Source organism: Alligator sinensis, unplaced genomic scaffold, assembly GCF_000455745.1.
Source record: "Alligator sinensis unplaced genomic scaffold, ASM45574v1 scaffold809_1, whole genome shotgun sequence".
Lineage (NCBI taxonomy): Eukaryota > Metazoa > Chordata > Crocodylia > Alligatoridae > Alligator > Alligator sinensis.
The window spans coordinates 2,856,628-2,871,597 of NW_005841956.1; the positions used below are offsets into that span (position 1 = coordinate 2,856,628).

A 14,970-nucleotide genomic window follows, 5' to 3' on the forward strand; every position below is an offset into this window, starting at 1 on the left:
AAAGTTGCATCAGTGTATTCCGTGTATCTGGCCTTCCAGTAAGTTCCCCCAATCCGACCGGGGCCCCGCTTGAAGAACTGCTCAGCAGAGCTGAACACAGAGAAGAAATTTCACATGAGTTTACAATGAAGTTCCCTGGGCCCTCACATAATGGTAGGGACAGAGAAAGCCTGCACTCTTAACTTGTGGAAGTTTCAAGGCCAGTAACATCTTATATTTGGTCGCATTTGTCATCCTGAAGTGTGGAAAAGCCCTTTACAAATTGACGCTTTGACTGTGTATAAGGATCACCCAACCCTCCCCTGGAATTCAGCCAACTTTGGGTTAGAACAGCTGTTTAACAAATTTACAACAACTGTACACAAAAGTTCAGGGACAGGAAGTGCAGAATACCATACATAGCCATACATAATATCAGTAGTCACACACAGGGAAAAGGGCTCTCTAGTACATCAGTACTTCCTGGGTGAGTCTACACATTCATTAATTCACTGTAGTTACTGCACATTAAGTTTAGTATTGGTTAACCAAGTAATAAATCAATGTGCAGTAACACACGCTACTGCACAGTACTGTCAACACATGGCTATTTAGTGATGATTACTGAGCAGTAGCCTAATACTACTGTACAGTAGCATATTTGCAGTTTTTGCTTGGCACACTACTGTGAAGTGTTATTAGGGTACTGCATGTTTAGCATCTCATGCAGACACTCTCCCTGAGTCCTCAAAGTTTCCCTGGAGGCCTTGAGAAAGAGCTCTGAGAAATAAGATGTTTGAGGTAGTGACATTTCCATCTGAATCATTTTTCCTGCAGGAAAAGAAGAAAAAAGACCTTGTCCTCCTCCAAGTCCAAAATATTCCCTTCAGAAAAGGGAGACAAACTCAAGACTGGGGAACCATGAGGAAATCTAACTATAGCTGTGCCACTGACTCCCTGCATAGTCTTGGGTATGTCACTCAACGGCTTTATAGTTCACTTTCTCCTCCTCTGTGAAATGGGTTTTTTGAATTTATGGACTTCCTAGGTGTGGGTGTGAGAATTTATTGATTTCTGTTTGCACATGTTCTGAAAGCAGAAAGCACCATTCAGATGCCAGCTCTTATGATATTCATTTGGTGTGAAAGATGTCAGATGCAGGAGAGCTAGAGCTGGGTGCTTGCTGCGAGATTTCACATAGCATGGCTTCATGAAAGCTGAATAGAAATCTACAGTCCAGCTCTGCCACCCTGTGTCTTTTATGAAACTTGCTTTCCTACTGAGAAATGCATCATTTTAGCAGAATAGTAGGCTTCCTGCTACTTAAGGGAGAGGGAAAAAAGAGGGAAGCAGGAACCAACAGAAGCTTCTTCCATGAGAAGCAGGGTGAAATGGCCCACACACAGCTCCATGATGCTCCTGGTTCCTGAACTAGCCTGGGTCTCTCTGAACTGCACTGTGGTGTGCAGTGCATATCTGCCCTATAGGAATGCATGTCAGGGAAACAGTGGCTTTAACCATTATGTTGAATAAGATGTTCCAAATTCCTGTCAACACAGTGGGCACATCTCAGACACAGACTTCAGTAGAGAGCCCCTGCATGTGAAAACCTCTTACCTCCCTGGCTCCTGCAAGCTTTCCTCAGTGCTCAGGTCAAGTCCTGAGGGTCCATAATTCCACTGTCCTTCCTTTGCAGCTATGTAGTATGTCCGGACTTTCCCTGTAAGGGCTGACTCTGGAGTTTTCTGAGAACAATGTCTGACTTCATAGAGTGCCTCCATTCCAGCTGCCCAAGACATGGTGAAGAAGCAAATGCACACTTAAACTTCTGTCTTCCAAGCTGCCAGAGGGCAGAGGGGGACCCCTCTGCTGGCAGTGCCCTGTGCAGTCCATAGGAGCCCACAGGGTGTAGAATGGATTAAAGAGAGTGACTTCTGCACTAAGCACTGAGTCCTGTTATCTCAACTTGGGCATTGCTGAAAAGGGGTGCTGAAGTGTCACATGAGATGGGAGAGTTTTCTCAGTTAATGGATAAGTGTTCCTACCATAAATACTAGACCCTACATCAGGGAGGTCCAGTGGGAAAATGTAGCTCCAGAAATTCTCATGTGTATTATATAGGTGCTGCCTGGGGAGGTAAAAGACTAAACTACAGGGCACCTCCTGCAGCACCACCACCTAGTCTGACCCTGAGATGTCCAAAGCTGGGCAAGCTGGAGCATCACCTGCCAGAATCTGTAATGCCTGCAAGTCAAACAATTCCACTAACCCCACACTACAAGAAAAGCCCTTTCAGCAAGGGGTATGTCTGGAGGGCTGTTCTGCACAATGTGAAGTGGTCACTATGGCAGAGAGAAGGGTGTCCACAGGTTGTAGAATGGATTCCAAAGCGTGACCTACCTTTGAAGTGATCATTGACCTGACAGCTCAGAAGCCATTTCCCAGGGTTAATGGCAATCATGTGGGCTGTCACAAAAGTAGCTGGGAAAAGGCTGGCCACATCAGTCTTGTGGTCTCTGATGGTGAGCATCTGTCCATGGAAGAAAGCTGTGTGGATGTCAATCTCATTGCCCATCCCAAAGAGGTGCCATGCTACCTGATCCCCAGCACACATTGTCAGATCTGGCAGGTTGCCAAACAAGTAACCATTAATAGCTGCAAACCAAGGGATTTAAAAGCACAAATCAGGAAAGGAGATTTCTGAGCCCCAGCCTGCAAATCATTTTACAGAGATAGAGGGCATACAAAGGAAAGATATGACCAGAATGCCTTTCCCCTCCACTGACTGATCCTGGACCACCCATCTTCACTGATCATTATCTATCATGGGTCATAATCTGCAGCTGAGATTAATTGACCAATGTTCAGTGAAAGAACACCAAATACATAATGGTTTTGTTGGGACCGAGGTGGCGCCTTTCTGATAGGGCTGCTTTCAGCACAGGTCTTGTATATTTCTAAAACCATCCCTGTACACATCTGGGAAAGCTGCATTTCCAGGTATCTTGGAACTGTCACCCATGCACAGAATAAATAAGAAAAGCCAGGTGGTTGTGACGGGTGACACTCACCATGCATTCTGTTGCTCTCTTGAAACTCCTCATCCTCCTTGTTGACAGAGCCTGGGTCAGTGCAGAAAGAAGCAATATTCTCATCCAAGTACCAGCTCAGGTTCTCATCTATGACACTGAACATCAAAAAGAAATCAAGGTCTATGTCATGCCTCCTTTGGGAGGTGCCAGTTAGCACTCCTGGGGTAAAGAAAATGACAAGAAAATGAGGGAAGAGCAGAGATCTGTCAAAGAGAATAGCACCAATAGCTTGAAGGAAATCTCTTCCCAAACAGATTGTAGACTTCTGTTCTTCCTGTTCATATCTTCACTGAACTCTGCCAATGTCATCCTTAACCTGCAGTACTCTACATTGATCCATTCTTAAATCCCACCCAGCTTGGCAATGCATCTCATTTCTTACTGGCAAAACTCCCTGCTGGTCCAATCCTGGGCCTTTCGTTATTGTTGTTACGGACAATACATAGCATGTACAGATCAGGTCTTGACCAATACACTTATGTATTTCATCATATGTCCCAAGCTGTTTCAAGCTAATGCACTAACCCTCTAAGCCAGGGGTGCTCAGCGTGATCTGGCCCTCTGGCACCAAGTAACCTGGCCTGCAGGACTACCCGCTGGTCTGTGAGGAGCTCTGCAGGCCATGGCCCTGCATGCTAGATCAGGCACACAGGGTGGCGTGGGGCCCAACCCTGGTCCGTGGGGCTTGGCAGGATCAACACAGGGCCTGGGCCTGATCCCAGGAGGTGGGGCTGGAGGGAAGCAGCACAGAGCCTTGGAGCCCAAGTCTGGCATGCGAAAGTGGCTTGGGTTCCAATCTGGCCTACAGATGGGCCCTATGCCACTCATCTGGCCCACAGTGCTGAAAAGCTGAGCACCACTGCTGTAAGCCATTATGAATAAATACAAGGTAATGATCAGATTCAGTCCAGAATACAATGCTCATCTCAGACCAAAGTTCCACATGAGCAGTGGAGCTGACTGGGTAGCTACTACTGCTTGTCCTAACCTATTTGAAATCATTATAAAGTCTCTGATGTGTGAAACTGCAACTTTGAGTTCCCCTCTCCCTACAGTGTTACCTTCTTTGCATGTGAGTAATGGCCCAATTAACCCAGAAGCAACATCCTTTGGTGCATCAATATGAGAGTGGTAGATCCAGGTCAAGCAGTTTGTGTCATCAGCTGTTGGGCTATGACCTTCAGGTATAGTCCAAGTATATGTATGATTCCCTCCTGGTGGAATGGAATCATCCTTCTTATGCTCTGGTGAGGACACATCGGGGTACTGGGACCCTGGAATAATCAAGCAATCAGAGCATCTGTTCAAGATCAGCAGAGCAGATGATGTATAAACCCATACTTCAAGTTTCACCCTTGGCAGAACATAAAAGCCCTGAGTTTGTAATATCTTTCAGTCTAGGACTTAAGCTCTATATGGACATGTTAACTAATGCAGTGATGATTTTTCAGTGGAGAAATTAAGGCATAAAGACTTCCCCAGTAAATTAACATTAGAGCCAGTATCAGTCCCATGTTCTACCCCAGTGGATCTCAATCTTCTTAGGTGCTAGGCTCCTCTAGATAAACTCAAAGAACTCTTTGCCAGGCTCAGGGCACCCCTCAAAATGCCAGCTCTTATTTTTTGTCATGACCCAAAAGACATGATTTTGTGTGTGCGCTTCGGCACCAGAATTATCCCCGCCAAGTTGCAGCTTCATTGCACGGGAGAGTTTCCTGTTGCAGAGGAAAACCCCGGTGCAGGGACGAGTTTCCCGCCTTTTCTGCAGTTTCTTTTGCAGGGTGCATTGCTCATGTTGCAAGAGGAATGCACGGTACAAAAGAGTTCCCGCCACCGGTATGCAAATTCGTTCCCCGTGATTGGCTAGCTTTAAATTATTCCCACGTGGCGGCTAACGATTGGCCTGTTAGCCGTATAAGAGGCTTGAGCGGTTTCCGCCCAAGCCGAAGAGGACTCCACATCCATCTCGTGGGGACTCTGGATACACGGCAGGGTAATAGAAACCCTGTGTGAGATTCAGAGGAGCGTGGCGACCTGATCCATCGCCCACCTCTTCCCGTCTTCGAGCGCAACTTTTATAAGACGTATCTACGATTCTGATTTTGGTGGCTCGTTCACCCAGAGCATCCGGAGCTCTGTACCGTGGAGCCTAGCAACCTCCATGAGAACATCTGTGTTGTCTGTCTGTACCCGCAACTCAAGCAAGTTTTCCATCCTACACCACTACCATCTTGGTGTAAGTAAACAATCTTTAAAACTACCGCTAAGCGTTTGTGCCTAATTCCAGCTCGACGGCCTTCCCTCTCCGACCCGGCGTGCCCGGGCTGCTGGCCACAGCCCGCGTGCAGCACAGAAAAGGGCTCGGGTCGCTCCCGGCCCGCACACTTTTCACTCATTTTTTGACTACAGAACAATAATAGAGAATTTTTTTCTGTTGCAAAGAACTCAGAAAGACCACAACAAGTAAGAAAGTTTTTAACACTATGGATTCCTATTTGAAATATCTGGCTTTATCTTGTTAATCATGTTTGCACATCTAACCATACTAGCATTGTGTATCACTTTGTGGCAGTCTTGAAAGGATCCTCAAGGCATCCCAGGGTGCTGCAGCACCCTGACTGAGAATCAGTGGTCTACCCATTACTTCTTTATCTTCTCATTGCAAAGCAGAACATCATTAAGGTTTCAGTCTGCCTCTACAGTCCTCTAGAATTAGTTCTTTCTAAAGTCTCTGGGACTGTTTCAAGTCAGGAATTTCTATTCTGAAATGTCATTCAATCCTTTGGTGTCTACAGTATTCATCACATGGCAGACATTTAAATGCATATTCTGACATAACACTATAATAGTCAATAGTCATAAACTGCTTCCCTGCTAGTCCTATGGTCCCATATTCCGGGTATGGTAGTGTTACTATCATACTATTTTTTAAGGAAGAATCTGGACATTCTATTAAGGAGCCCACAGCTGGAAATTAGGTTCTGAGTATTCACCTCAGATCCACCAATCCAGTAGCTTGTGGCATTACCATAAAGCTTATCCAACGATACTTGCTTTCCAAGTGATATTGCTTCAGGTCAATCCAACCACCGCTTCTTCACAGAGGCCCTTCCTTTCCTGCATTACTGCATCTTCCTTGTGTCTGTTGTAGAAAACCTATGATTCTGCTATAGTGCTGTGATTTATTTACCTTCTGAGTCCTTTTCATAGAACACGCCATGAGGATGGATCGTGTATGGCCGACTGGCAAAATTTTTTAGGTGCACAAGAATGGTATCGCTCACTTCAGCTCGGATGATGGGCCCAAGAAACCCCAGCCAGGCAGGTTTGCTGATCTCAGTTGTGTACGTGGAGTCTGAGTATTGCTTATAGACAGATTTTTTGTATATGCTTCCTACCCTGTCCTTGCCAGGCTGGAGGAATGCAGAGGCTTCCCTGTTAAATTGAGAAAACAAAATGGATCATGAATAATATGCTATCTACTACAACTACATAACATGGTGGGGACAGTGCTAACAAAGATATCTAAGGTTGTCCTCTCAGCTGACTCAGAGAGCCTCTGTTGTACCAGCACACATCCCATGCTCTCCTCCCACCCTAGTTCAACATTGTGTTTCCTCTGGGGCTCCTGCTGCAGCAAACAAGGTCATCCCAAATAACTTCCATAACGCTCCTCAATGTTATACAGTGGGCCAGTTTTGCAGCTGATGTGACATAACCACCTTGATTTCAGTATGATCACAGCAGAGCCTTGGAAGTGCAATCCAGTTAGGTAATAACACTAGATCCTTCACTATTGTCTACCATTTGAGAGCATGAAATATGAAAGGGGACACAAAGCCCCACTGCACCCTAGCAGATTGGCAGTTCCTTTAGTTTGAGATAGGTCTCTGGCTACAATCCAGGGACCCATCTCAGGAAAGTCTGTCCCATAGGCTAGGGTCAGACATTCAAAAAGCCTGAGCCTGAATTGATTCAATCTTTGCAGATTAGTCTGACCTGGCTAGGCTAAATCACTTTGTAACCATACAGACATCCCTCTGGACTGAAAAAATACCAGCACATGCCTGCAGTGGCTCAGGCTAGAAGCCAGGGGGTGCTTTAGCATCCCTCCCTTCCCTTCCACGGGGCTGATCTGAGGGGGACATGACCAGGCCCCAGCAGGATGCTCTGGTTAAGGAGGGGTCTCCTCCTCTTTGATTATGATTACAGAACATTTTTCAGCATTTAGCACCCCCTCAGAAAACAAAGCCTCGCTCATTAGTTCAATAGCTAGTTCACTGTTGAAGCCTCGCTCATTCCTTCTTAAACAGCTTTTTTCCAAAGGAAGGCATGCAGGGACATTACCAGCTGAGCTGTTGATTAGCTACAAAAAGCCTTAAATGGACACTGTCCTATCTGCCTTACACAGCATTAACTAGCATACCACATGCTGCCTACAGTCAGTGCTGTGGGAGAGAGGTGGAAGGAATCTCTGCTTAAGCAGAGAGCCCCACCCAGCCCAGAGAGCATGCCAGGATGCTGGGGGAATCTGATATAACTTAAACCAGCAAGGGGTCTGGGACAGACATTACATAAACTGGTTTGACCCAAATCAGTTAAGTCTGATACTACTTTTAACCAGATTTATTTCAAACCAGTTTCAGCCATTTTCAAACTGGTTTATGTGCACTGAATGTCTGTTCAGAAACCAGTTTCTGATAATTTAAACCAGTTTATGTGTAATGTCTGTCCTTAGCCTCAGAGGGAAGTCAGGAAATACTTTCCTAACTGCAGCTGGCTGTGCTATGCCACACGGCAGAGACACAAGAGATTTCTTCCTTTCTTATCCTGTGGTCATTTTATGCCACCAAATATTAGATTTGAGAGTTCTTATTTGTTTTTTTATTCCTTTAACTCCACTTCTGCATCCTAGTGATGTTTGCAAGCATGCCACATGAATCATAAGGGGAATAATCTCTTGAGCCTGGTGACAAAGACAATAAAAGAAGGTGGGTTTACAGTTGGTATGTAGCATTTGCAGAAAATTAGTGAGCTCAGGAACTTGTGTCATGTCCAAAGGTCAATACAAATATGAAATTGATTTTTACTATTACTATTCATCAGATACTACTAGTAGGTCAGGTCTTAATTGGATTCCAAATGTTTTTTTTCTTAGCAACCATCACTACTACAGCAAAGAAACACTCCTTACCCATAGCAAGCCCTGGTAAAGAAATTTGTTCTTTACAAGCTCATTGCTGCAACCATGAAATTAAATGCAAATTTTGTTGTTTAATGCACGAGAGAAGGGTGGAGTTGTACAGAGGCAGCTCCGCTCTTTTCACACCTGCAGTTGCTGTGGCAGCTAGTGTTAGCTGCCACATTACAGGGAAAAGGAATTTACTGCTGTTAAACTTCTATTTAATTATGGAAAATAAATGGGAAAGCTACAAAGTTTCATTTTCAGACACAAGCCATTTTGTTCAGTAAAAACTTTTTCCTTCAAAAAAATCTCAGCTGGCTGCACAGCTCATCCCAATGCTGAATCTTTTTTTCGTTGTTACTAAGCCATTGGTTTCAATAACATCTGTGCAAATAAGATCCACATGCTAATTCCTTGTTGTGCTAGAAAAGCTTTTTAAAATAAGTTTTAAGTGTAAATTTAATCTCAGACTGTCTATATATCCTTGAAACATTAGAGAGGATAAATCAAATCACCTGATTTACTCTCACTATCATGTTATTTCACATGTACCAGCCATGCCTCCACTTCTTTGTCATCTTCATAAATTAAATTGTTCCAGTCTGTTCAATACCTCCCTTTCTGGGAATCTGGCCAGGCAGGTGATAATTTTTATTACTTTTCTCTGGAACTTTTCTGTTTCTACTACAAACTTTTTTTTTAAAGGGATAACTCAAATTTCTTGCAGTATTTACGATGTGGGTGCAGGAAATATATTTTAAATCCATGAAGGATTTCAACACAAAATATAAAATTTTCACTTCAGAGATTTTTTCACAAGGTTTCACTGAAAAAAATAGTTTTGGTTCTGGAAAAACAAAAACTAAAGCTGCTTTTGTTTTCAGTGGCTGACAACCATTTATTTTCAGTGTTCATATTTTGGGGAATTTTCAATCTGTGACTTTGGGAATCTGTGACTGAAACAGAAGTTTTCTTGCATAAAATTCATTAAAAAAGGTATTTTATATATAAAAAAAAATGTTGACCAGCCTTAAGCACTAATGCATATATAAAGGCATAAAGTCTTCAAACTTCAGGGCAGATAAGCAGATCATCTGTTGGGGGTCAAGAAGAAATAATCTCCATGATATAACATTGTGCAATTAGTTGAATCATGAAGGGTTGGTACTTTCCTTTAAAGTATCTGGAACTGGCCTTTTGATACTGGACTAAATTGACCATTGGTCTGTCCCAGTATGGCAGTTTCTATGATCCTGTGATAAAGCAAGTTAACTATTAAGCCTATAAAGATGAGCTATCTGACCATGTCACCTGCTTGTTTAAGAGCCCCAGAATATCCTGCATGAAACAGCTGAGCCAGTTGTGACTTTAGGCCAGCATAGGCTGAAATATGTATAGGAGTTAAACATACAAGTCAGCTGTAATGTTTAGGTCGCTGATTATGTTCTTCCCTGTTGGAGCATAGTTCCATTTCACCTCGTGGATCCCCAGGTAATAGACTCTGGTGACACCTTCAGCAAAGAGTGGCAGCAGCACATGGATGTAAAGCAAGGACTGTAGCAGTTGCCACCAGGATCCCATCCTAGTTCCAGGTTTTTTAAGGTTCTTCAGGAAAAGATCGCTGTATTTGGAAAAGAACGGAGTAATGTATCAGTCAATAGGCTTTGACCCACATAGCTGTTTTAAGTGACGTGGCAGAAGGTTCTGAAAAAGCAGACAGGAACCAACAGTCAAAAAACTTCTATTTAATTATGGAAAATAAATGGGAAAGCTACAAGAAATCCTAAATTTCATGCCTGATCAGCTCTTGTATAAGAAGGAGATCCCCTCTACCAAGGCATTACTGCACAGAAAGCATTATGGGGAGAAGAGGCAGCAGCATGGATGCAGCTCCTACCTGCCCAGCTCTGGCACAGCTCCCCATCAATTGGAAGTTGTGCCCATGCCACAGCCAGGGGGAGGCTTGGGGCAAGAAGTAGCAGATAGCTGGAGGTTGCCTAGCCTCAGCCCAGGTTCTTGCTGTTTAGCCCTGGTGTGGGGGCAGACAGAGACACAGGTAAAGCCCTCAGGCTCTGCGGGACAGATTTATTGGCTGATGGACAGATTTATTCATGGAACATATCTGGCCTGCAGGCTGTATGTTGCCAACCCCTGACCGAGCCTGTTTCTCACGTGTTCCATTGGTTTTCGCCAACCTTCTTGTGCCATAATGTTGTGTACCACTGTTGAGCATTGCAAAACAGCTGCTGTCCTCCACTGCAGGGGGTCCCAAAGCAGTGGTAGTTAAACTAATAGCAGTTTTCTAATATCTTAAAGTTTATTGTTAGTGGGACAATGGTCAGTTGTTCTCCGTTGCCATTGGGTAATGAACAAAAGAAACCATCTTAATTAGAAGCACAGAAGATCCTGATTATATATATTAAGGAATGCTTTCTAGGGTGGTGAAACACTGGAATAGAATCTCTACAAGGGTTGTAGGATCTCCTTCACTCAAGGTTTTTAAGAGTATATTAAATGAATATCTGTCAAGGATGATCCCATTTTAGTGCAGAAGGCTGAAGTAAATGATTTCTTGAGATCCTGTTCTTCCTATGCTTTTATGAACCTATGATTTCTGAAGAATCTTTGCTTTTCTCAGAAATTAATGGTAACTGGGAGAAGACAGTCATTATATTGAGCAGGTTAATTTTTTGCTGCTATGCTTCAGCTTGGAAAACCCCTGTTTATGGCTTTGCACAATGTATAAACAGTTCTTTAGCTTCCTCTGCTAAAAAAATAATGACCTCTGAATCTGGGAGATGTTTCTGCTCTGTGATCCAGTAATAATACACCTCACTTACATAATGCTGTTCCTCAGTAAATCTCAAATGACTTTGCAAAAGAAGGTCAGCATCATTATTCCTATTCTTATAAAGGGCAGAGCAGTGGAGCCATCTGCCTAAGGTCACCCTGCAGGTCTTTTTGGTCCTAGTCACTTTAGCTTTGACTACTAAAACTAACTTCTCGCCTCATTAGTGACATAGCTGATATTACACACAGAGACATGAAAGACCCCCGTTTACACACACACCTTGTTCTTCAAACCAATTTGTTAACTAAGCCCTACATGTACCATTCCTTCTCTCTCTCACACATGCATGCACAATAGAGAGACACAAAAGTGACAGCCACAAGGAAAAGTATAGATTGTATAAGAGGACTGCAGCATTAGCTTGAAACCTCTGGCCATATTAGAATAGATTCTGTTGCAAAAGGGCAAAGTAGATTTTGTTGACTGAACCCAATTAGTGGCTCATTAGCCAACTACATTATAGAGACATAGGAGTGGCTGTCTGGGAGAAAGAGCATGTAGGGCATGTATAAGCAGTCCTGGAACTGCCTAGAAGTTGCCAAGCGTGGGCAGATGTGAGCTAATCCTTATGTCATCCTAATATCATGTGCTTGTTCAGCCCCTAGAAAAGGGCTGAGCTTGGGCTTGAAATCAAGTGTGAATATTGCTTATTAAAACAGGTTTGGAGAAGTGCCTAATTACAGATGGTTGTAGGTATCACCCACCTACCACTTTTATGTTTCTGAGGTCCTTCTTACCATGCTCACACTCAGCCTGCAGCATTAGCAAGTTTGCTGGTTGCACCTGACTTGCCTGGGAATCACCTGCCCCCAGCAAACTGCCTGGGCCTCAGGCAGAAAACAGAAAGAAAATCCTCTTCTGTCAAAGACTGATTCAGAACGGAAGCAGGAGTTTGATTAGGATGTGAGGGCACCTATACACATGCAGCAAGGCTACTTCGATGCACAGTGTGTCAGAGCAGACTCAATTAATTGGTTCTGCTGGATTTTTATAAAGTTAAAGCATCCCCACCTCCATTTTTCAGCATGGGGATGCTGATACAAGAGATGCTCTTGGCGCTTTAATTAAAGTGCCTCCCCACCCTCCCCCATCCCAGAGCATATGTATAAATGCCCTGAGAGTTTGACTAGGATGTGAGAGTGAGAGCACTCTCTTACTTTATGAAATGGCAATGCAACATCTCCCAATTTCGATTCATAGGGCTTGATTTTTCTCTTACATCCATTGTACAGTGGTGCAGTTCTATAAACTTATAGGGACTTGCTCCTAATTTTGTACTGGTGTAAGTGGAATCAGCTTAATGAATTTTAAGTCCCCTGCTCAACATTTTTTGTCCCTTAACATGCTTCTTCCTTTTTAAAATGCACTTTGGCCCTTTTAAAAGTTTTACTTGTATCTGAAAATGATAGATCTGTTTACTTGTTTAAGCATCAAAACATGCTATAACATTTCAAAGCTAAATAGTTTTCCCAAAAATGTTATATTTCTGACTTCCTGATAACACAGGAAATAAAGGGGAAAAACCTGCAAGATGTTCATCCTTTTTACAGTTCTCCTCCACCAGGCTAATAAAACTCCACATTATCAAGAAAGATGAACTGGTCCCAGTTTTGCTTACGGCTAAGAAAACTCTACCCAAGGAAAAGGGGAAAGTATCAAATGAATGTAATCTTTAATGAATGTAAACCCTTACTTTTTGCTGGTTTAGAAGTAGGCAGTGTTGAAAAGGTCAGAGAGTCAGTCCGGAGACATTTTTGTTTAAAGTCCTAGAGCGCTGAAGAAACAATGAAGCTACAAAGATTCACAAATGCCAGAGGGGGCAAAGTCCAGGTTGTAAAAAAAGGAGACACCTGACCTTCACTGGGTAGGTCCAACATGTGAGTTGTATCAGTAATGTACTAAACACGAATTACTCCGGATGTGAGCAGCCTGGCTGACTAATTTCAGGGCCTTGATATTATAGACCACTATCACTTTCATCCTTCAGCACCATATGGCACCATCTTTGGAGATTAGTTACGGAGTAGAGAACCACACTTTTCTTTTTATGAGAGAGAAGAAATTGATGGTATTATTATTGTTTCATTATGTGATAGAAGAGAAATAAGGCATATAACCGATACCACACAGCAGAGACTCCTTGTCCTGTCTCATACCTTTATTCAGATGCCAGCAGGGTTGAAGGGTCTACTGCACTCTTTTACCCCAATTTATCTTTTCTGCTTCTTCCCCAAGAGCCCTCTGTAACAATGTCATCCTCTCTACCCAAGCATTGAATGCTGCTCCTTACCGACCTGTCAAACCTGCTTTGTGCCAGGGCAGAGGCAGGGAGTTCACTGAGGAGCGATATGAACACTCCCTTCTCCAGCTGTCTCACTTCTCCCAGCCTGACAGCAGCAGACCAGCCAGCAATTCCTACTCTGATCCTGGGAGAAGCCATATACCGTACCTGTCCCCTAGAATCAGCTTAGAGCTGGTTTTAATTCAAAGCCACCTTGTGTTTTGCTTTATTTCACTGTGCATGTCAGCAGTTCTCCACCAGGGAAAGATCCAGGAGTTTGCAAAGGGGGTGCAGGAGCAGCCAAATCAGCTGCAGGGTGGCAGTGGGTGCACCCCTGCTCCCAGCCTCCCACTCCACCCCAACCCACCAGCGTGGGCAGGAGCCACTACAGACTTTTTAAAGTTCCCAAAACAGATGAGCATCCCTGCCTTCCCCTTCATACTCAGAGGTTCCCCTCCCCTCCAGTCCCTGCTGCTTTCCTCGCTGTCCAGGGGCAGGGCTAACTTCACAGCTGTCCCTGCTCACTCCAGCCGCCCAGGCACTGGGCTAAGGTGGGAACAGCAACAGTGTGGGGGGTTGCTGCTGGGTCCCTCCAGGAGCAGGCATGGGGAGCCACTATTGCTGTCGCTGCCATAGGGAGCCCAGGCCCTGCATGGCCCAGCTGAAGCGGGCAGGAGTGGCTCTGAGAGTCCCTCGCCCCCGGACAGATGGGAAAGCAGCTGGGGCAGAGGGGGGACAGAGGAAGGGGAAACATCTCAGCGGGGAGGGGGAGGGGACAGCGGGTTTTCTTCGCTTTGGAGATTTAAGTCCTCCGAGGCTTCAGTTTGAAAGGGAGGGCACAGCTGTGTCTGCCTCTCTTAGTCCTTCTTTCAGACTCCGGCACCTTCGGAGAGAGCCGAAGCCCCTCAGCAAAGGCCAGCTCTCCGCCTGCGTTGTTCTTGGGGCCGCAGGAAATAAAAGGTCGCTGTCTTTGAAATCTCTGCGAGTGGCCTTTGCACGCCCAGCAGGGCTGACACCGCGGCACCCTGGAGGGGGTCTCCAAGCATCCCTGGGTGCCTCGGCCTCCCCGGCGGAGTCGCTTGATGTGGACGTTGCGGCCTGCTCTGGCGGGCTGCTCCAGCCTGAATGGCCCTGATGCCAGCGATGGGGGCAACAGCTGGGCTCGTCCCGCACACCTGGGCAGAGCCACCGGCCCTGACAGCACCGGACTTCGCCCAAAGGGTTGTGGCATCATGTGGGCACCTGCCTCGCCTCAGCCACCGATGCAGACCCTGAGGGGTGACAGCAGGGAAGAGCACCCAGACAAAGCACCAGGCAGACACTGCGCAACCCCCAACTAATCCCCCTCAAGCAAGAGAAAGGAGAGACTTTTATTTTATTTTTTAACGGCAGGTGACGTTATGTGACGTCAGAGCTGGGGGGCATAAAGCAACCAATACCCTCTTCAGGCGTGCTAACGTCAGGCATGCTAGGAACGCGGCGCTCGGAGGCGGGGCAAGGAGAGGGCTTCAGTGACGTCAGAGAGGCCCCGCCCCCCCGGGGCCACCACAAAAAGCCACGCTCGGGGGCGGGGCCAACCGCG

The 14,970-nt window shown here is 45.2% G+C and overlaps 1 protein-coding gene across 1 annotated transcript in view; it reads right to left on the reverse strand.

Annotated features, from left to right (window-relative positions):
- The window catches only part of HEPH (hephaestin), a 45,297-nt gene extending 32,391 nt beyond the window's left edge, over nucleotides 1–12,906 (reverse strand). The window contains 9 exon segments of the mRNA XM_025200136.1: nucleotides 1–2; nucleotides 5–90; nucleotides 1,597–1,765; nucleotides 2,380–2,634; nucleotides 3,051–3,230; nucleotides 4,133–4,345; nucleotides 6,262–6,506; nucleotides 9,668–9,877; nucleotides 12,801–12,906. The exon segment at nucleotides 1–2 is cut by the window's left edge and continues 43 nt beyond it. Of these exon segments, the coding sequence (XP_025055921.1) occupies nucleotides 1–2; nucleotides 5–90; nucleotides 1,597–1,765; nucleotides 2,380–2,634; nucleotides 3,051–3,230; nucleotides 4,133–4,345; nucleotides 6,262–6,506; nucleotides 9,668–9,837 (1,320 nt within the window). The 5' untranslated portion in view covers nucleotides 9,838–9,877; nucleotides 12,801–12,906.
- Nucleotides 12,907–14,970: the final 2,064 nt, after the last annotated feature.